The sequence below is a fragment of the Triticum aestivum genome, chromosome 5A (genome assembly GCF_018294505.1).
Source record: "Triticum aestivum cultivar Chinese Spring chromosome 5A, IWGSC CS RefSeq v2.1, whole genome shotgun sequence".
In the NCBI taxonomy this organism is placed as follows: Eukaryota; Viridiplantae; Streptophyta; class Magnoliopsida; order Poales; family Poaceae; genus Triticum; species Triticum aestivum.
Window position 1 is genome coordinate 346,576,631 of NC_057806.1, and position 20,951 is coordinate 346,597,581.

A 20,951-nucleotide genomic window follows, 5' to 3' on the forward strand; every position below is an offset into this window, starting at 1 on the left:
TCTCACCCATCGCTTCGCCTTTTCTTCTTCCTGCTGGCGCAGGCGGAAAGAGCGCGATCTTGACGGCTCTGTGTATCGCCTTCGGCTGCCGCGCCAAGAACACGCAGCGGGCCGCTACGATTAAAGATTTCATCAAGACTGGCTGCAGGTAGCGTTCGCCTTCTGTACCCACTACTATCTTTTATTTTGTCATCTAAATCACTAATAATCGGTGAGTCACTATCGGGAAAAAATTAGATTTTATCGCGAGGATAGTTGTTGGTTGGGAATAGCTGCTGTGTGGTGCAGATTGTTATGATGGTTGCTGTATTTCTGTAGATGGGTTTCTGGATACGGTTTTTCCACACCATTTAGGAATATTAAAGGTTACACAATCTCTTTGGTTGGGCCTAATCCCTGTTGATCCTAACAAGTTGGCGAGGTGTCGGGACCGCGATTACAGCGAAAGCAGTGCTATGCTGCTAGCACTTGGGCCAATTTTTATTATATGAAAACATTTATTAAACATTTGAACAGCATGCGTTGCAGTAACACACACCAACAGTTACCTGTCTGAGCCTTGTCCAACCCTTTGCTGTTGCACATGACACTAGTCACTAACATTCTTCAAAGCTGTATTACCTGAAAATCTGCTGCAGTCATTTTTAGGAAATGTTGCAGCTGTATGGTTCAGAGAAAAGAATAGAGATCACATGATTTATCAAAAAACTTATACACTGGTCTGGTTTTATTGTATTAATTGATGTATTTTTCAAACAGGGTACCAACTGTCGCACATCACACTGTTAATATTAATATTACTCCCTCTGATACATATTACTTGTCGCTCAAACAGATGTATCTAGCACTGAAATACATGTAGATACATCCGTCTGAGCGGAAAGTAATATGGTTTGGAGGGAGTAATAGAGTAAATTGCACTTTGCACCAGGCAGGTTGCCACTTCTTTCACTTTGCAGCAGGTCAGACGGAAGTTCTAACTGTGCACCAGATATAACACGATAATATTGTACTTTGCACTAGGTCGGTAGGTCCCATACAAACACTTGTTTGAAAAGATCCATAAAAAATTATACATGTCATGGTGTGAAATATATGCCTATAGTTCTACTTAGAAAGACATCATTTTGGTTGAAAATTCATACATGTTCGGGTAATCCAGACATCATTGTTTTTTCATGGGTCATACAGTATTTTTCTAACAATGATCTGTAGGCATGTATTTTGTTCTATAATAAACATGTAGCATAATAACTTAGTTTAGCTTGAAGATTTTTCTGTAAAAATTCAACAGAGGCTGCCTATTAAAAGCAGACAGTCTCTGGGGTTAGATCTTTGCAAATTGGTGAAATAGCGGCTGAACCTGCTGGTTCACCGACTGCCCTTGGCTGAATAAAATAATGTTAATCATTCCAAATGGTCAACCGCCAGTTGGGCGATTGAACATTAAATCAGAAGGTTGTCAGGGTGCCCTGCTTTAGTAGCTATGGTCCTGCGTATGATTGAGGAATTGATGACTGCATCAATCATGATACAATATTTCTACCGTACAATCTGTGGTGAACGGTTTTGCATTTATCCTCTGACTGTTCTATCTCTCTTTCGTGTGATCGATTTTAATATAGTTTATTTTGTTAAATTTAAATCACAGTTATGCCGCAATTGCTGTTGACATCAACAACCAAGGGGAAGACTCGTTCAAGCCTGATTTATACGGAAACTTAATTAAACTGGAACGCAGGATTACTGAGTCATCGAGTTCTACGATTTTAAAGGATCAACATGGTACTCATACTTGATCCATCCTCCTCCCAGTTGTTGGTTGTGCCTGTCTATTATAAACACTTCACGTGTAAAGTTGTTTAGATTCTGTTTTAGCTGTCAAATTTAGTACTTTAGGTTTCAGTTCTCACTTTGCTAACTTGTGTATTATTTTAATGGGAATCATATTTTTTCTGTGACCTTACCAGAGTTCTCAGTTTTTATTTGTATTTTTCTATTCAAAGCTGACACATTTCTGAACTTATGATTGTTGCATTTCTCCATTCTTGTGTGTTGACTGCATATCTTTATTCTGTTTAGTGGTTATCTCAAGTTTTAATTAAACTATCACATCTTTCCTATCCTTAGTTGTCTCAACTTTCCATGTTGGCAAACGACACACGTGTTGCTTGTGCTTGACTTCTTACTGTACATGTTTGCATGGCTGCAGAAAGTGTGCCTTTTCACTTATAATTAGACTTCTTACTGTACATGTTTAGTGGTTATCTCGAGGTATTTACATGCTGCATCCATTTCCATACATTGTTAAATGCTACTACCTCTGTTTATAAATGTATAAGACATTTGGCAGTTTAAATGGAACTGCCAAAACGTCTTATATTTAGGAACAGAGGGAGTAGTAGGCATGAAAATAAACACTGGTAGCACTTAATTTCATTCTTTCCAGAAAAAAAACACTTATTCTTAGTTGAGCTTACCTACAGATGGTGCTATCACAAAAGACTTCTGCATGGTCCAAATTGCATCACGCACATCTGATTGCTGTTAGATCAGAGTCCTTGCTTAAATTGAAAGTGACAGTAAATTCTGAACTGGTTAAATAGATGGTCGCTGTGAATTTACCAAATTGATCAAGTGGATGATTGCTATAAATTTACTAAAGCCAAGTTGTACTAAAGGTACGACAAGTAATATGGGTCGGAGAGTATATTAATTAATTAACTACAGTAGCTATTCTTGTATTTTTATTTACTAACTGCACAATATTTTTACCATGCTATACTATACTGCGCCTATTGTGATCATATGTGCTGGAACAGGTAGGAAGGTGGCAAATCGCAAAGATGATCTTAATGAGATAATCGAACATTTTAATGTAAGTTGCTTGTTTGCTGATGAATACTAATTTTTATGTAGTGGTTTCACTCATCCAGTTGTTTGTTTTACTGTTTTCTTTCTGTATTGGGTCAGTTATGAAAAAAAAAGTGTAGAAACTGGCGGACCCTTCATCTACGTGTCCTCGATGCACCTTTGCATGTCTTTATATAGATAAATAAATGTATGTAAGGATAAGATATATTAAAACAACTGCAAGAAGACACCATACTCTCTTCCTCTCTGGTTTTCTCTCTCGCTCCGCCGCGATTGCGCTATATTGGTCAGCTTCACAATCACATATCCACCACCCATTTCCTGTCTACTCGCTCTCCTTGTTTTCTCTCTACTCAAGACATGCATGAAGAAATTTCATTGGGATGCGCACATACATGCTAATTGTTCTGTTTTTGTCTTATCACTGTAAGGCCTCCTTTGGTTCATAGGATAGGAATAACATACAACAACAACAAAGCCTTTAGTCTCAAACAAGTTGGGGTAGGCTAGAGCTGAAACCCATAAGATCTCGCAACCAACTCATGGTTCTGGCACGGGATAGGAGTAACATAGGAATAGGAAAATCATAGGAAGTGGGATGACATGTATATCAATTCATGGAGGGAAAGAGATGTCATTTGTGTTAGACCTTTCAGCCTGAGCATTGATAGTTGTGGATGACACTAGGAGAGTTGGGACAATTTTCGTTGGTTTATTTCTCACACAATGCCATGCCAACCTGAGGGGTTGGGGATACATATTTATAGGCTGCTAGCCAGCCAAGGCATATGCTAAGATGCTGCTAAGATGCCAGTCTAAGATGCTAGTCTAAGATGCTAGTCTAAGATGCTAACTGACAGTCCTTGATGGTCAAGAACAGAACTCTATCCTAACAGCCAGTCCTTGATGGTCCAGGACTTTATCCTCCTAAGGACCATGTGCTGCAGCCCCACAAGGACCCTAGTACACAGACTTATCCATCATTCTCCCCCTAAGTCTTGTACGTCGTCTTGTGGGAGAGTTGAATCATCCCAATCCTGGAGCAAAGTTCGAGGAACTTGACCCTCCCAAGGGGCTTGGTGAGCAGGTCTGCGAGCTGATCCTTGGTGTTGATGTAGCTCGCCTCGATGCTCCCTTCTTCCACACAGCTGCGGATGAAGTGATACCTCAGTCGGATGTGCTTGCTCCGTTCGTGGAACACGGGGTTCTTTGCCAGGGCCAGGGCGGACTTGCTGTCCACCAGGAGCTGCACCGTTCTGGTGTCTTGAACGAGAAGATCACCAAGCAGTCGAGCAAGCCAGAGCGCCTAAGTACAGGCGGTGGAGGCCGCTATGTACTCAGCCTCACAGCTGGACAGGGCCACCACCTGCTGCTTGACTGATTGCCAGCTCACGAGACACTTGCCGAGGAAGAGGAGGATCCCGCTCGTGCTCTTGCTGGTGTCGATGTCGCCGGCGTGGTCGCTGTCGCTGTACCCGACGAAGTGTGCCGCCCCAGGGCACCTAGGGTAATGGAGGCCGTGGTCGAGGGTCCCTGCTATGTAGCGGACGATCCTCTTCACTGCCTGCTGGTGTTCCGACGTTGGTCGCTCCATGAACCGACTGACATAGCCGACGGAGAATGCCAAGTCCGGCCGTGTGTGAGTGAGGTAGCGAAGGCTCCCCACAAGGCGTCGGTACTGCGTAGCATCCACTTCCTCCGTCGTGCTGTCGCGACTTAGTTTCAGCCTCTCCTCCATCGGAGTGAGAGCTGGATGGCAGTCGGTGAGCCCAGCTAGCTCAACGATGCGCTTGGCGTAGGCGGACTGTCAGAGCGCGATCCCGGAGTGGTCCTGGTGCACCTCAATCCCTAGATAGAAGGAGAGGAGCCCCAGGTCACTCATCTGGAACGTGGCCTTCATGTCTTCCTTGAACGCCGCCACCTCTGCATCTTTGGTGCCGGTGATCACCAGGTCGTCAACGTAGACGCCCACCAGCAGGGCATTTCCTCCACTCCCCCGTCGGTAGACGGCAGCCTCATGCGGGCTCTGCTCGAAACCCATCTTCTTCAGCGTGGAGTCCAGCTTGGCGTTCCACGCCCTGGGTGCCTGCCGCAGGCCATAGAGAGCCTTGCGCAGGCGGAGCACCTTGCCCTCCTGGCCGGGAATCGTAAACCCCGGTGGCTGATGCACGTAGACTTCCTCCTTCAAGTCGCCATTGAGGAATGCCGACTTAACGTCCATGTGGTGGACACGCCAGCCCTCCTGGGCAGCCAGCGCAAGGAGAAGTCGCACGGACTCCATCCGTGCCACGGGAGCGAAAGCGTCGTCGAAGTCGACTCCTTCCTGCTGCAAGAAGCCTCGGGCCACCAAACGAGCCTTGTGCTTGATGATGGCGCCGGCTCCATCCCTCTTCAGCTTGAACACCCACTTAAGGGTGATTGCGCAGTGACCTTGAGGGAGATCAGCAAGCTCCCAGGTGCGGTTTTGCTTGACCGCATCCATCTCCAACTTCATCGCGGCGCGCCATGCCGCGTCTCTCTCGGCCTCTGCAAAGGACCGTGGTTCGCCGTCTTCACACACAAGCTGTAGCTGCGCCTCCAGGTCACGTGGCACCAGTCCTGGCACCGGCTGGTCGCCGAGCACATTATCCATCGTACGGTACCGCAGCGGTTCGCCTCCATACCATGCGTCGACCCGCTCCTCGTCGTGAGTGAGCGGGGAAGCGAACTTCATCGGGTTGTGCTCTGCGTGAGCTGGTGCTGATGAAGACGAGCCCGGAGTGGCGACCGCCGGGGCTGGAGTATGCGGCGTCGCCGGTTGTGGTGTCGTCGGTGTAGCAGGCGCCGGAGTCGATGTAGTTTTGGGGGCCAGGGTAGACGTGCCCGGTGAAGAGGAGCTGCTTGCTCCCCCAGCTTCCTTGAAGTGAGCGTACTCGACAATGAAGTCGTCATACGTCGGCGTCGAGCCGTCGTCCACCGCCTTGTCCCATTGCCACCCTCGCCCTTCGTTGAACACGACGTCTCGCGCTGTGCGCACACGTTGTGTCTTTGGGTCGAGGATGTGGTAGGCCTTTGAGCCCTCCGCGTAGCCGATGAAGACTCCCGGAGTGCTCCTGTCGTCGAGCTTGCTGATGTGGCCGAGCTCCTTGCGAACGCAAGACAGCCAAAGACCCGCAAATGAGAGACCGCCGGCTTTCGCCCATGCCAAGCCTCGTACGGAGTTCTGTCGTCGAGTGCCTTAGTAGGAGAGCGGTTGAGGATGTAGACGGCCGTTAGCACCGCCTCTCCCCAGAAGACAGCCGGCATCCCTCTCTGCTTGAGGAGAGCCCGAGCCATCCCCACAACCGTCTGGTTGCGCCGCTCGACGACGCCGTTTTGCTGCGGGCTGTACGGCGCGGAGTAGTGGCGCTGGATGCCCTCATCGGCGCAGTACGACGCGAATTCAGCCGCCGTGAACTCGCCGCCGTTGTCAGTGCGCAACACGCGCAATTTGCGGCCGCTCTCCGCCTCCACACCAACCTGCGCGCGCCTGATGGCGTCCGCCGCTTCTCCCTTACTGCCGAGGATCATCACCCACATGTAGCGGGAGAGATCGTCGACGAGCAGCAGGAAGTAGCGTCAACCTCCTGGTGTGGCTGGCGTCACCGGGCCGCACAGGTCTCCGTGCACGAGCTCCAGCTTCTCCTTAGCCCGAAAACTCGCCTGTTGGGGAAAGGGGAGTCGTCTCTGCTTTGTCAGTACGCAGATGTCGCAGAACTGCTCCACATGGTCGAGGCATGGCAGGCCTCGCACCATCTCCTTGGCACTTAGACGCTTCAGGGCCTCAAAGTGAAGGTGCCCAAAGCGCTCATGCCACTGCCACGCCTCGTCGTCTCGACGGACAGCGAGACAGACCGGTTGTGCCACCTGCACATCAAGGACGTAGAGTCGATTTTCACCTCTGGGCACCTTGGCGAGAAGGCGACGCTGGCGATCCCAGATGCGTAGGACCCCATGCTCAATCAGCACGCGTGAGCCGTTCTCATCCAGCTGTCCCAAGCTGATGATGGAATTCCTTAGCGCGGGGATGTAGTAGACACCGGTGAGCAGCCGGTGCTCTCCCATCTTGGTGGTGAAGATGACGGAGCCGACGCCCTTTATCTCCACAGCGGAGGCATCCCCGAACTTGACGGAGCCTCGCGCATCGGAGTTGAGCTCGGCGAAGAATTCCCTTCGACCGGTCATGTGGTGGGTGGCGCCGGTGTCGAGGCACCACCCCGTAGCCTTGTCCTTCCCGGAGCCATCGCCGAGAAGAGCATGTGCTTTTGGCTCATCGAGGTGGATGAAAGCCTTTGCGACTGGAGTCGCCGAGGGTAGCTCAATGCTTGCATGCGCCATGAACAGAGCCGTCTCCTCCTCCTTCGCCTGTGCGACGTGAGCCTGGCCTTGTCGTGGTTGCCGACACTTATTGGCCCAATGGCCAAACCGGCCACAGTTGTGGCAACTGTTGTCTTGTGCCGGCCTGGGCTTGCCAGCGGCGCCGTCCTTGGCGCCTCCGCGGGCGTCACCTTCGGCACGTCCTTGTGCCCTGCCCGGGGGGCCTCTTCGCGCCTTACGCTGCTTGCCACGCTTGCGGCCGCCCGTCGAGGAGGAAGGCTCCCCCTTCTTCTTGTCACCAAGGCTGGGATCCCACTGCTCCCGAGTTAGGAGCAGCTTCCCGCCGGTGGTGACGGGCCCCGAGGGGGGCTGTGGCTCGTCGGTGTCGACGACCTTGAGTCGACCTATCGCCTCCTCGATCGTCATCGTGGAGAGGTCCAGCAACGACTCGATCGAGCGAGCCATCTGCTTGTTCTTCTCGGGAATGCACCGAAAAAGCTTCTCGACAGCTCTCTCCTCGGTGTAGGTGGCATCGCCAAACTTCACCATCTTCTGCAGCAGAGTGTTGAGACGGAGAGCAAAGTCATCAACGTCCTCACCTGGCTTGAAGCCCAGGTTCTCCCACTCCTTACGAAGTGCCTGCAGGGTGGACTTGCGAGCACGGTCGCTGCCGATGCGTGCTGCGGCGATGGCGTCCCAAGCCTCCTTGGCAGTCCGCTTGTTGGAAAGCGAGAACTGCATCTCGGGCGGGATTGCGGCGATGAGGGCGTCCAGCGCCCGTCGATCCTCTAGGTGGTCGACGTTGCTGTCCTGGACTGCCTCCCACATGCGCCGCACCTGGAGCCTGACCTTCATGATCCCGGCCCACTCGACGTAGTTGGTTTTAGTGAGGGTAGGCCACCCAACACTGGAACCAACATCCCTGACCACAGTCCGGACCTTGTAGAGGCCGCGGTCCTGGTCGTTGCAGCCGCCGTCGCGGTGCGCGCCTCCACCTGGAGCGCGGGCGTGCTCGGCTGCTCACTGCGCCGTCCGCTCCTGCGCCACTTTGGCGCGATCTGCGTCGGCGCCGTCGTCCGCAGGCGCGGGGCTGCTGGAGCTGCCGGGGCTGCCGCGGAGTGCCTTGGCATCCGCCGTAGCCTCACGGGCTGCTTCTGCTGCTGCTGCTGCTTCTACCTCCGCCCTGGCTGCTGCCAGCTCCGCTGCAGCCAGCCTTGACACTCTTGCCGCCGCCGCAGCCGCTGCTACAGCCGCTCGCTCACGCTCCTCTGCCACGGCGCGCTCGGCCTCTTGCCGGCGCCGCATGCTCGAGGTAGCCGTGTGCTGAGAGCGACCTGCAGACATGGCTCGCTGCAGGGGGGCTGTTGCGTGAAGAGGAGGCTGATGAAGACGAGCTGCTGCTCGACAGTCCGGAGGGAGGAAGGTAACCAGAGGCAGACGGAGCAGCTGCTGCTACCGACTTGGGCTGCTCATAGGAAATGCTCAGGGTGCAGGTTAACCTGGCTCTGATACCACTTGTTAGACCTTTCAGCCTGAGCATTGATAGTTGTGGATGACACTAGGAGAGTTGGGACAATTTTCGTTGGTTTATTTCTCACACAATGCCATGCCAACCTGAGGGGTTGGGGATACATATTTATAGGCTGCTAGCCAGCCAAGGCATATGCTAAGATGCTGCTCAGATGCCAGTCTAAGATGCTAGTCTAAGATGCTAGTCTAAGATGCTAACTGACAGTCCTTGATGGTCAAGAACAGAACTCTATCCTAACAGCCAGTCCTTGATGGTCCAGGACTTTATCCTCCTAAGGACCATGTGCTGCAGCCCCACAAGGACCCTAGTACACAGACTTATCCATCAATTTGATGCATAGGATAGGAATTTTTTCAATTTTTTCATTGAGTCTATGCTAATGGTTTTTTCCTTTGAAATGTCAAGGATTTATTCCTATCCTACATAGAAATAGGAAACCATTCCTACAAACCAAAGGGCTCCAAAGGAATTTTACCTATAAGATTCCTATCCTTTAGAATTCCTCTGAAATTCCTGTAAACCAAAGGAGGCCTAAGTATATTCATGGGCTAATAACTCATCCTGTACCCATGTTCTCTCCTATTAGTAACCCAGCTAATTCAACATGCATGCACATTCTAAGATATGACAAACTCACTAACCAGTATAAACTTTACAAAATAGATGTTAGCATTTATGAGAGGGGAGGGAGATATGTTACTCGCTATGGGGAAGAATTGGGGAAGGGGTTGATCCAAGCTCTTTTCTCAAGTATGGGTTTAAGAACTAAAAAGAAAGGGATAAAAGTAGAGACCATGTGAAAGAGAAAGTAAAGCCTGTGCTTTACGTGCCTCTGCAGAGCGAGCAGACGTGCGTCACCATCATCTCAAGGAACTTCAAAGCGAGCGGAAGCTCCTTCCTTTGCCTTTGCCATTGGCCTCACCATGTCCGCTTTTCGCCCCTAGCCCATGCTGCCAGATCTGCTAGTAACACATGTCATGTCAACCAATGGGAAATGATAGAGTGACACAGTTTAGTTGGTGCAGCACGCCTGCCTATGTACACGAGCTTGTTGAATCATCAAGCAGGTCTTCATATGTGCAGAGCTTACTGAATTATCAATCAAGCCTTCGTGTATGGAGCTTACTGAGCTGTCAAGCAGGGCTTTGTGTGCACAAGTGCGCAATCATAGTAGCACTTCACCTAATTCTTGCACCTTGGTCTGTCATCTTCGCTAAACATACCTCATGAGGACCAACCCTCAAAGTAAGGAACTTGTCTGTTGTCGTGGCCTGGCTTTCATGTTACTTCCTCCGCCTTGTATCTGGCGTCTTGCCCACACACATGTAGACAAAGAGGATTTGTACCTTGCGATTCAGCACACAGGAACCAGTCTAAAAGGCAGCAACTCATGCAGCAAAGCAAGTGATTTGGACAAGCTTACCCCAAAAGTTGGTAACTGGTATCTACCCTGAAACACACATCGTTGTCTTATTCTGAACATAATTGCATTTTACTAACCGCATGGCATGCCTTTATAGTAGCAAACGACTCCCTAACTTGACCCACAAGAAAATAAAGAACGGAGCTCTAATTTCATGTCTCGGCTAAACACAAGGAAAGTAAAACAGGAATTCGTTGTCTCTTTTTTTGTTTTTTGCACCTTCTTGCACTGGCAAGTTTATTCGGTGGAAAAAACAAAATCCTGAATTTCAGCCTTTTCTGGTTCTCTTCTCTTCAAGCCGATATATTTTCTATAATAAACTGAATTGCATCCAAAACGTGCACAATAAGGGATCTGGTCGTGGTGCCCATGATCAATGGCTACTTACATCTAACGTAGCATGGGTCCAATTTGGAAACCTTTAATGTGATGCCTCCTCTTGATATTATTTAGCTGCTATAGAAATCTACTTTGGATGATTCCTCTGAACTAAAATAACCTATTGAAGAGCAACATGTCTACACATAGCAGCAGTTAACTTGTCTTCATCATCGTAAGATAGGCGCAAGAACCTTGGGAGTGTAAGCAATTGGTGCATCAGTAGTTTTTATGATAAACTTCGCTGTGTCGATACCTGGAGTTGGATTTGACTAGGAATTCACCGCTGTGTATCAGCATTATTCTACCATTCATGATATGGACCTGAAACCGTTTTTTATACCTTTCTGTGGAAGTACCTTGAATCCTTGATTGAATGTCATGGATGTTTTATGTTTCTACATCCTGATCCATGTGCAACTTTTCAGATCGATGTTGAAAATCCTTGTGTAATTATGAGTCAAGACAAAAGTAGAGAATTCCTGCACTCAGGAAACGACAAGGATAAGTTTAAGGTAATCATCAGTTCTTTCAGTTTCCTGCCGATAGCGCTGTATCAATATGTGTGCTTTACCTAGTTTTATTTTATGTGTTGGAGCATCTATGGTTTTCTGGACTTGAATGGAATTGTAGTCATATTCTGCAGGGTCCCATGGTATTTAGTCAGTTCTAGATGTATTCAGTCGTCTTGTGAAGCACGCCTTCTGTTAGTCAATTGTATAATACTGTGGTTGCATGTTTATTTGCGTCCCAGCGGATGGGTTTCCAGTTTTTCATATAACCAATTACTCCCTCTGGTCCATATTAGTTGTCGCTCAAACAGATGTATCTATAGCACTAAAATATGTTTAGATACATCCATTTGAGCAACAAGAAATACGGATAGGAGAGAGTAGCATTTTTTATAGACTCCATGATCGTGATTTGATGAGAACATGGCACTCAATGTATTTAATGGCAGGCAATATATCTTTTGGTAGCTTATGACTTCCTATGACCCTTGAGCCGAAGTGCTATATAATGCACTGTTGCTGTTGATTTGAGCTCATAATTCTGCCTTGTACCTGTTCTTGCTATATCACTTCCTCTGTTATAACTCTGAGCACTGCTCTTGTTCTTATACTGTCCATACATTATGTCTTGTTGCAGTTCTTTTTCAAGGCTACTCTTCTTCAACAAGTCAATGAGTTACTGGAGACAATAAGAGATCAGCTGAACAATGCAGACTCTGTTGTTCAAGAGTTGGAGAAGTCAATTAAGCCAGTGATGAGAGAACTTGATGAACTACGAGAGAAGATAAAGAATATGGAACACATAGAAGAGATAGCACATGATATCGATAATTTGAAGAAAAAGTTAGCCTGGTCATGGGTTTATGAAGTCGACCAGCAAATTGAGGAACAGACAGTGAGACTCCAGAAACTCAAAGAGCGAATTCCTGCATGCCAAGAAAGAATTGACCGAAATACAGTAAGTTATGACCTTTTTGACTGGAAACTCCATTGTGCTATTGTATCCTCTGAGCACCAATATGGTTTTCAGTGTAAATTTTTTTGTAACAACAAGAACAAAATCAACAACTCATCCTTTAGTCCCAAACACTATTGTAATTTTTTTTGTAACACAAGACATAAATCATTGCAACCCATAAGACAGATAACCCTCCATCCTTGTAAAAACGTTATAGAATAATTCCACCACACTAACAATTTAATTCATGTCAGGAAGAAATCGTTGTTTCTTGGTCAGTATTTTGCCAAATTCGTTTGAAAATGTATTGGCTATTCCATTTGCAGTGGTACTGTCTAAGAAAGTACCCCCTCCGTCCCAAAATAAGTGACATGGTTTTAGTTCTCAAAACGTCACTTATTTGGGACGGAGGGATTATATTAATACAGTTCAAAATGGTCTCAAAGAATTTCTTGAACATATATATGTTGAATTTCCATGTGTTTGGCTTGTCTAACTTTATGCAAGCTTGCTTATGATCATTTACTGAATTATATCTTTGCATCTTTTAGGTTGTTATAGATGACCTGAAGAAAGAGCTTACTGAAAAGGAAGAACTTGTAAGATCTTTAGGCGATAAGACTCATGAAGTGACCAACATGAAGAAAAGTATGGAAGATAATATTGCTGAGGTATGTGAGTAGTTGATGTAGCATCCATTATGTTCAGGAAATTTAATCATATTTGAACCAAAAGCTGTAGAGCCACGTGCAGCTCTCTTGTCTTTGTACATGGAAATGAAAAAGTGATAGTCATGATACATGTAGTCAAATTTATGACCGTCAAAGCATCAATTGTTAGCAATCCTTCTGGTTGTCACATCTTTGTGTCTACAGTGCTTATCAGGCCTGTAAGTTGTTATTATCTCAAGTTCTGATGCTGGTTATTCGCGCAGAACTAAATCTGCAATAATTTCTGGCTTAATGATATGTTCATTTTGGCTGTATCGAAATACTGCCACAAATGAGGTGCTAGGATTCCTATTGGTGTCAGCTTAATTTTGCCTAGTATTAATTCTGTTTGAAATATAAGCTTTACATGTTTGGTAATCTTGTTTGAAAATATTGCATGTAATTTTTTTTATTTTCTCTCCACATTTCTGAGTAAATACCGACACCATCTGATTCCTTATTCTCAAGACATTAAGATCATGGACATCTATCTGCTACGGACATGATTGTAGAATGACTTCTACTTGCCTTTCTTAACAATTGTCATGTTCCTTTTGTTCACAGGTTGTGAAGTTGAAGATAGAGCTAGAGGCAGAGCATGAGCGTGGCACACGTACGCTGGAGAAAATGAATGGCCGGTTGAAACAAATGCAGGCACAACTCCGTGATTTCCAAATGCAGCATATGCAATTTACTCAAGTAAGCTGTTCTCTCCCATAAAAATAATTCCACCATACAAGTATGTAGTAGATAGTGTTACAAAAGATTTAGTCCGTCCACCTGCCTAGGCAGCTGCCTGCCAATGGACAGCATGCATGGATTGGTGAAGATAGAAGGGAAAATCTAATACACCGCAATTCACAGCAGCCTGCATGACAGTCTAATGCTATTCCACCGCAGGCTACTGTAGGTACCACATTGCTCTACAAAGTACACTGCACATCATAGGATGGAGCAGCGAAGGAGTGAGCTGCAATCTGGATCCACAGCAGAGAGGATGGAGCAGGGGAACCAGACCAACAATTAGGATAACATGGTTCTTAAAGCGTAAATCTAAGCTATGGCATACGCGTCACCGCTAAGGTGTCCTAGGATTGTAAAGTATAGCCCTCACATTTGACATGCACTTGACTGCCATAGAGAAGTCTCCGTCACCGCAACTGGTCTTTTGGGCTGTGAGGAAGTTATGTGCTGTATGGATAGTGGCAATCTGTCAACGTTTTTCATTTTCTCTCATAGTAGATGTGTTGATTGAGGGCAGGCCTGGCGCAGTGGTGAAGTCCTCCCCACTTGTGCCAAGAGGTCCTGGGTTCGAACCAGCCTCTCTGCATTGCACTTTGCAGGGGTAAGACTAGGTTCCTATAATCCCTCCCCAGACCCCACCTTGTGTGGGAGCTTCTATGCACTGGGTCTGTCCTTAGTAGATGTGTTGATTGTCTGTTCCTACAGTGTCTAAGGCGCTGCCTTACCTCGCCTAAGTGCTGGGCATCTTGCCTTACTGCCTTAAAACTACTAAGGCTAGGGGATCTGGTGATGGTTGAGGAGGAATCTAGCTAGGCGATTGAGATTGAGAAAGAGAGGTGGTCATTTGTGGAGATTTTGAATCCGTGATACCGAGGCGGCAATGGAAACTTAAGTTTTCTCTATTGTTGAGTGTTGAGGGCACCCCAATTTCCTTCTGTCCCCTTTATAGTCTTTCGCACAATCCTCTGCTTAACAAACTTCACAGCTGTTGCCTGTGCTGGCATTCCTAGATTGCTCTTCTTGACACTGTGCTCCTCGTAGCTTTTGCTAGCTCTACCAGTTGCTGCCATCTGGCTACCCCAATGAGCTCAAAATCACCGCCTTTAGCTGCCTTCAGACTGGGTGGCTTGGCGCTTTGGTTGCTGCCTTTTGTGAATTGTGGCATGATCTTGAAGTCATGGTTGAGACCCTGACCATTTATCAAGAAATGAATCGGCGGACAACCTCTCTTTCTTTTTTCTAATTGCGTAGCTGAAAAGCTTCGTGTCACCATCCCTTTATACGGTTGGCAAGATCACCTTCCTTAAAGATTATGAATATATAATTTCATCTGATGTGAACTTTAGGGTAATTGTTGTGTTGAGGGGCAGATGACAGTGTCGAAGGGGATTAAGAATTGGGAGGTTTATCGACTGTAGACTAGGATGAGAGAACTTTTGGATAGAAATACTAAAGGCATGTTTGGTTGCCTTCCACAGTACCATGATTGTGTCTCAAGTGTCAAGTCTAGCAAGCCCCAGTCTTGTGGTTGCCGCTTGGCAAAAGTTGGCTAACAAATGAGACTGACAGGTGGGTTAAGAATCTAATAAAGGTTGGCAAATGACAACTGTGTCTGCAACCAAACAACTGCCAAACTGTCTGTCTAATGTTTTGTAATATTTGGCTACAAACAAAACATGCCCTGATTAGGGATGGCTTGATTGGACCCCTCACACAAATCACCTTAAAGTACTCCCTCCGTTCACAAATACTCCAAAATTTGTATGGACTACATACAGATTGAAATGAGTGAACAAACACACGAAAACGTTTCTATATACATCCGATTCAGAAAAAAGTTAGAACATCTTATATTTGTGAACGGAGGTGATAGTTCATTTTAAATAAGGGGAGTATCGCTCTATTAACTGGACTAATCACACTTTTGGTTTCCACAATAGCTAACTATGACCACTTCGTACCTATATTGTCAAATGAGATGATAACCTGTTCCTCAGAAGAGGTTTGGTTATCCCCTTAAATATGAAATAATCGGCGAACCTTGATATCAGTTTTTGCAAAAGATTTCGCTGCCATAGCATGCTGTCGATTTCATTGTATTTCCTTGGCTTTGCATGCTCGAGTTTAGTTATTCTGTCTGAATCACTTCTTTATCAATCTGAAGGCTGAGGCATCTCAAATTGAGGAAGACATGCAGAACATACAACGGGACATTGATTATCTTGATTCAAATGTTACAAGGTCATTCTCATTAATTGTACTTCTTACTTTGCTTAACTATATCCAAGTAAATATCTTGGTTGTTTGACTCCACCTCGTGTGCCATTCAGGTTAAGAGAGGAAGAAAAAGAATTTTCTGAAGAGTTATCGGGCATCCAAAAATCTATCAGTGACATAGCAAAAGAGGTACTTTAAACTCAATGCCCCACTTAGTGCAGGGTGATGATATTAAACTCAATGTGCTGCCAGTAATACTGTTTTCCTGCATAGTGAGCTTTAAACTCTGTAAACACAGTAAATGTGATAATGTTACTCGTCCACCTGAGTCACAAATAAGACACATTTTGGACTAGAAACATTTGCTAAAGAAAGGTCCCTAAACCATAATTTTGAATTGTATTTTTTTTGTACTATGGAAATATTTCTTGAGGAACGTACTTCTACCATTTTCGTATGGCCTAAATCTCCATTAAGACATTGTTTGGTCAGTTTGGAGAATAATTTATGAGCAAAAAATAGATTACCTTTTGTATTTTGGATGCGGGAATATGTTTTCTAGATAATGTAATTGTGTATAATGTTATTCTTAAAGAATGTGTATTCTGGATTATGTTATTCTTGGAGATTGTTTTTGCTGCTTCTCATATGTTTTGGCTTCTTTCTGATTCCTAATACTTGATGTGGAAAAAAGAGTGGCAGAATGTGATTACGCATAGTAATAATTAGGCTTAATTTTACATTCTCCATGTACAAGTCAACTCTGATTAGATTCATTAAAAATTCCAAATATGTTTGCACATGACATGTAATGTATGAAAGAGTACCATGTCCATGAGCAATGCCCCTTCTCTTCACCTTAGTTGACACTCTATTAACCCTGTTCTTTGATCACATTTTCTCCCTTTTGCTGAACTTAAAGAACTGCTGTCATAGCTCTACTTGTTTAAAAAAGTATTCCGACTGAGGCTGAAAGTCCAGAGTTAGGGGCAAAATACATCTGGGTCAAAGTTAGATTACCTGTTTAAATACTGTGGGCTGATTTCAAGCTTGGAATGAGCTTTGGTTCAGCATTAAGTACCTCTGAAGAAGTGTTCCTTCGACATTTATCTGAAAAACATCACTTATAATTATCTGCACCGTTTGAAGTTCACAAGTCCTCTATGCTTTCTTGTGTTGTTGGCCAACTTTGTCTGCATTGAAACATGTGGCTCTTGTACCATTTATGCCATTAAATTTATTTCGCAGATAGCTGAAAGTGATAAAAGGATACTCCAATTGAAATCTCACATGGATGGTCTTCAGCAGCGTCAAAGTAATACGGTATATTCTCTCTTTACAGTAGCCACTAAGCAGCGTATACTCCTTTTTATGATTATAACCCTGCTTCTCAGGATGTAATTGATTTTAGTAGCAACTCCTCTCTAACATGTTTGTTTTTATGCAATTAATGCTTTGTCTTAGGTAACGGCATTCGGGGGACAAAAACTTTTGAAACTCTTGCAATTAATAGAATCAAACCACGGAAGATTCAAAAGCCCGCCTATTGGTCCGATAGGGGCTCATCTGGTATGAAAATGCTGATTTATCATGATTCTTGTCTTGGATTGGTTAGTCTTGAGCTCTGTTTTCAAGGCGTCCCTAAGGCGTCGCCTAGGCGACGCTTAGGCGTCAGGGCGCCCTGCGAGGGCAAGGCGTCCACCTCGCCTTAGGTGGGTGTCTAAGGCGTCCGCCTTAAGCTATAAGGCATCCGAGGCGTCTGCCTAGGCGTCCGAGGCGTTGCCTTAGTCCATTTTGGACGCCTTAGCTTGCCAGGCAGGCAGGGGAGCTGTTTTAGGCGGGAAACTGGAATCATGTTGGCGCCAACAGGTAAGAGGGGAGAAAGAGAGAGAGAGAAACAGCCCCCAATCCACACACTCCTCCCCCTCCTTCTCTTCAGTGGCTCCTCTCCAGCAGATCTGGTTCCTCCTCTCCAGCAGCTCCTCCCCCTCCTCTCCAACGGTTCCTCCTCTCCAGCAGCTCCTCCTCTTCCTCCTGTCCAGCAGCTCCTCCTCATCCTCCTGTCCAGCAGCTCCTCCTCTGCAGTACAGCAACAACAAGCAAGAGCAACAGTAAGGTATACCTCCCTCTCCCTTCTCCCACACCCTCCTCTGCTCTCTTTCTTCTTTGCTGGACTGTTTTGTGCTAGCTGGTTGGTGGTTGCTCACTTGTCTCTTATAGTGGTTAGTGCCTTAGTGGCCAGGCATATGTTAGTGATTAGTTTAATGATAGTGGGGTTAGTGCCTTAGTGGATGCTCCTTGGTTGAATAAAATAATGCATGCTGTTGGCCTGTTGGGTGGATTAGAATAAAGGCTAGTTGAATACTGATGCATGATGTGTTGTGCTCAACAATGGATTAGTTTAATGACTAGTTGAATGCTGATTAGTTTAATGGCTAGTTGATTGTCGCTGTTTGCTACATCTGCATGAGTAGAGTAGTTTAGTTGCTGCCACAGCAGCCTTTTCATATGCCATGGCAGCCCTTTTATCAGTTATGCTAATATTCCTTTGTGTTTGGTTGTTTGCTGCAGGTAGTAGAAGTGTAGCACCATGGATGGAAATGCAGCAGCTGATGGGGGTGAGCCCACCTACGATCCAATGAAAGATCCAACAAGGAAGCCACAACGGTCAAATGATCCGGGATGGAACTATGGATATTGGTCTGAGCCTCCAAATCGGGATCTTGTTGTGTGCGCTCTTTGTGGCAAGATAACTTCTGGAGGGATCAAGAGGCATAAAGAGCATCTTGCGGGCGTCGGGGGAGATGCAATTGGTTGTCCTGACGCCTTATAGCTTAAGGCGGACGCCTTAGACACCCACCTAAGGCGAGGTGGACGCCTTGCCCTCGCAGGGCGCCCTGACGCCTAAGCGTCGCCTAGGCGACGCCTTAGGGACGCCTTGAAAACAGAGGTCTTGAGTCTAGAATATGTACTAATAATATCTTGTGAAGTACTACCTCCTTTCCGGTTTATAAGGCTTGCGCGTATCCCTAAATCTATAATTTGATCAACAAAACATGAGTTGTATAGTCTAAAAATTATACCATTAGAAAGTATATGATTTGAAGTTTCTAATGATGTATTTTTTTGTGATATATAACTTGTATTACGTTGGTCTATTTATCAACCTAAAGATACACACAAGCCTTATAAACCGGAAAGGAGGTAGTAACTTGCAAATGATAATTTGCTACTTATATCACTTAGCACTTGTTCTGATCTGCTGTATTCAGTAATACACTTCATCAACCTATCCCCCCCCCCCAAAAAAAAACTTCATCAACCCATATTGCTTACATTCTCATAGTCTTGTTTTGTTACCATCTCACATGTTTATAGCATGTCGTTTTGTCTATGTATTTATTTATCCACGACTTCATAGATGGCAGCCTAACAATTGTTCCCAGCTACAGGTCTATGCTGTGTTCTGTTAGTGCAGCTGTATTGGCTCTTACGATGTTCTAACCCATCCGAGTACATTATTACTGTGACCGGTCATCCATATTGCTCTGTCCTCTATTCCTCCTAGCATCTCCAACTGCTGTAGAGCCTGTGTTGACTCTGGAAAGTACTAAAGTCCGGGAATGTCCAAGATTTTCATACATGTGCTTCAAATTAGAATATGGAAACTAAAAATTGCGTGCAAACTTTTGGCCGTTTGTGCAGGTGCACCAAAGGGACAGGAGATTGTGTGAATCTTTTGTAATATAAACTCAATCTTTTTTGTACTGTGGGAAAAAAGATCTTAACCTAATCGGCTATTGCTAACATGCTATAGGAATATCAACTTAATTTATTGCCAAAGCTCTAGGGCCTTAATTACAGGAGATAAACTAGGAATGGGAAAATACAAAAAGGAAATACAAGAAACCTATTACAGTATGTACTTCTCTCTAACAACCTCAATGTTGACTGGTGTTTGCACCCTGAGTTCTTGACCCACACAATTCATTTATCCCTTCAGAAATTAAACAATTTGCTCAATCCTTCCTGTTGATTTCAGTTCATTGGAGTAACTGTATTCATATTTCTTCTCATTGCATCAAATAACATGAATGCAAAATATATTTGTTGTCTTATGCTATCCCGTAGAAATAGAAATTTAAGCTTTACACGGTCTTGTCAGGGATTATGCCACTAAGCTGTTATAATTATGCTTGTAGTCCTTGTCGAAGTTTGCGTACTGCACTTACTTTATAATGCAAAGGAATGGTATAAATTATAGCCAGTTCTTTCATATAGCATTGCCTTTTCTATCATGTAAGTTAGGGCTACGTTACTTCTTCCAAATCTTCATAATGCTTTTTGTCATGCAGCAACTCGCTAGTGAGTCCTGGTCTGTCGCGGTTGATTGCGCATGTGGAGGGCTTCTGGATGCATTTATTGTCTCGTGTCATAAGGATTTACAAGTTTTGCGAGAATGCGCGGGTAGAGTGTATTACAATAACCTTCGAATTATTGTGTATGATTTCACTAGACAGCGGTAAGATTAAAGGCTGTCTTTTTCAACATTTTCTGTTTATTTTTTATGAACTCTAATTCTGTGACCTCCTATAGATTGGTCATTCCAGATGGTTCACTTCCTACAACAGAGCACCCCACAGTACTATCAGTTATTCAGTCAGAGAACCACACTGTGCTGAATGTATTGGTGGATCAGGTACTGCATTATGTAATCTTCAAGCAACTATGTTGGTTTCAGTAAAGTGGTCCAATTACTCCAAACAGCAAGGAGGCACAAAATTGGAGTATTATATAATGGAATTTGACTATGCTTACTCCTATTTAATGTCGTATTTTAACTATTTGATATCTTCGGAAAAGTTGCAACAACTGAATTCATAATTCCCCGAATGGATAATTATTTGGAATCCAAATAAACTGGATATCTATTATGAAATAGTTTTTAATTATGAGATATCAATATGCATCACACCGTTTGTTCTCTTATTTTTGGATCCTTCTGTTCGAGATACTATTATTACAGCAGATATTTACTAAAGTTTCTTTGTGTCAGGGTCACGCTGAAAGGCAGGTCCTGGTTCGAGATTATGAAGTCGGAAAATCTGTTGCATTTGATCACAGGATGCGGAATATAAAGGAAGTCTATACCTCTGATGGGTTCAGAATGTAAGTCTTGGTGGTGGTACTCTGCTCGTATTAGGTTTCGTCTTATTCCAGCAATTAACTTGTTATATCTAGCTGTTTAGGTATAGTTTACCATAAGTAA

The 20,951-nt window shown here is 45.2% G+C and overlaps 1 protein-coding gene across 1 annotated transcript in view; it reads left to right on the plus strand.

Moving 5' to 3' along the window:
• LOC123103308 (structural maintenance of chromosomes protein 6B) overlaps positions 1-20,951 on the plus strand; it is a 30,019-nt gene that overhangs the window by 488 nt on the left and 8,580 nt on the right. Inside the window, exons 2-15 of the mRNA XM_044524839.1 lie at positions 38-148; positions 1,652-1,785; positions 2,823-2,878; positions 10,970-11,056; positions 11,691-12,011; positions 12,563-12,682; positions 13,286-13,420; positions 15,630-15,706; positions 15,796-15,871; positions 16,931-17,005; positions 17,147-17,251; positions 20,038-20,204; positions 20,279-20,381; positions 20,739-20,851. Coding sequence (XP_044380774.1) covers positions 38-148; positions 1,652-1,785; positions 2,823-2,878; positions 10,970-11,056; positions 11,691-12,011; positions 12,563-12,682; positions 13,286-13,420; positions 15,630-15,706; positions 15,796-15,871; positions 16,931-17,005; positions 17,147-17,251; positions 20,038-20,204; positions 20,279-20,381; positions 20,739-20,851 — 1,680 coding nt within the window. The remainder of the gene's footprint in view (positions 1-37; positions 149-1,651; positions 1,786-2,822; positions 2,879-10,969; positions 11,057-11,690; positions 12,012-12,562; positions 12,683-13,285; positions 13,421-15,629; positions 15,707-15,795; positions 15,872-16,930; positions 17,006-17,146; positions 17,252-20,037; positions 20,205-20,278; positions 20,382-20,738; positions 20,852-20,951) is intronic.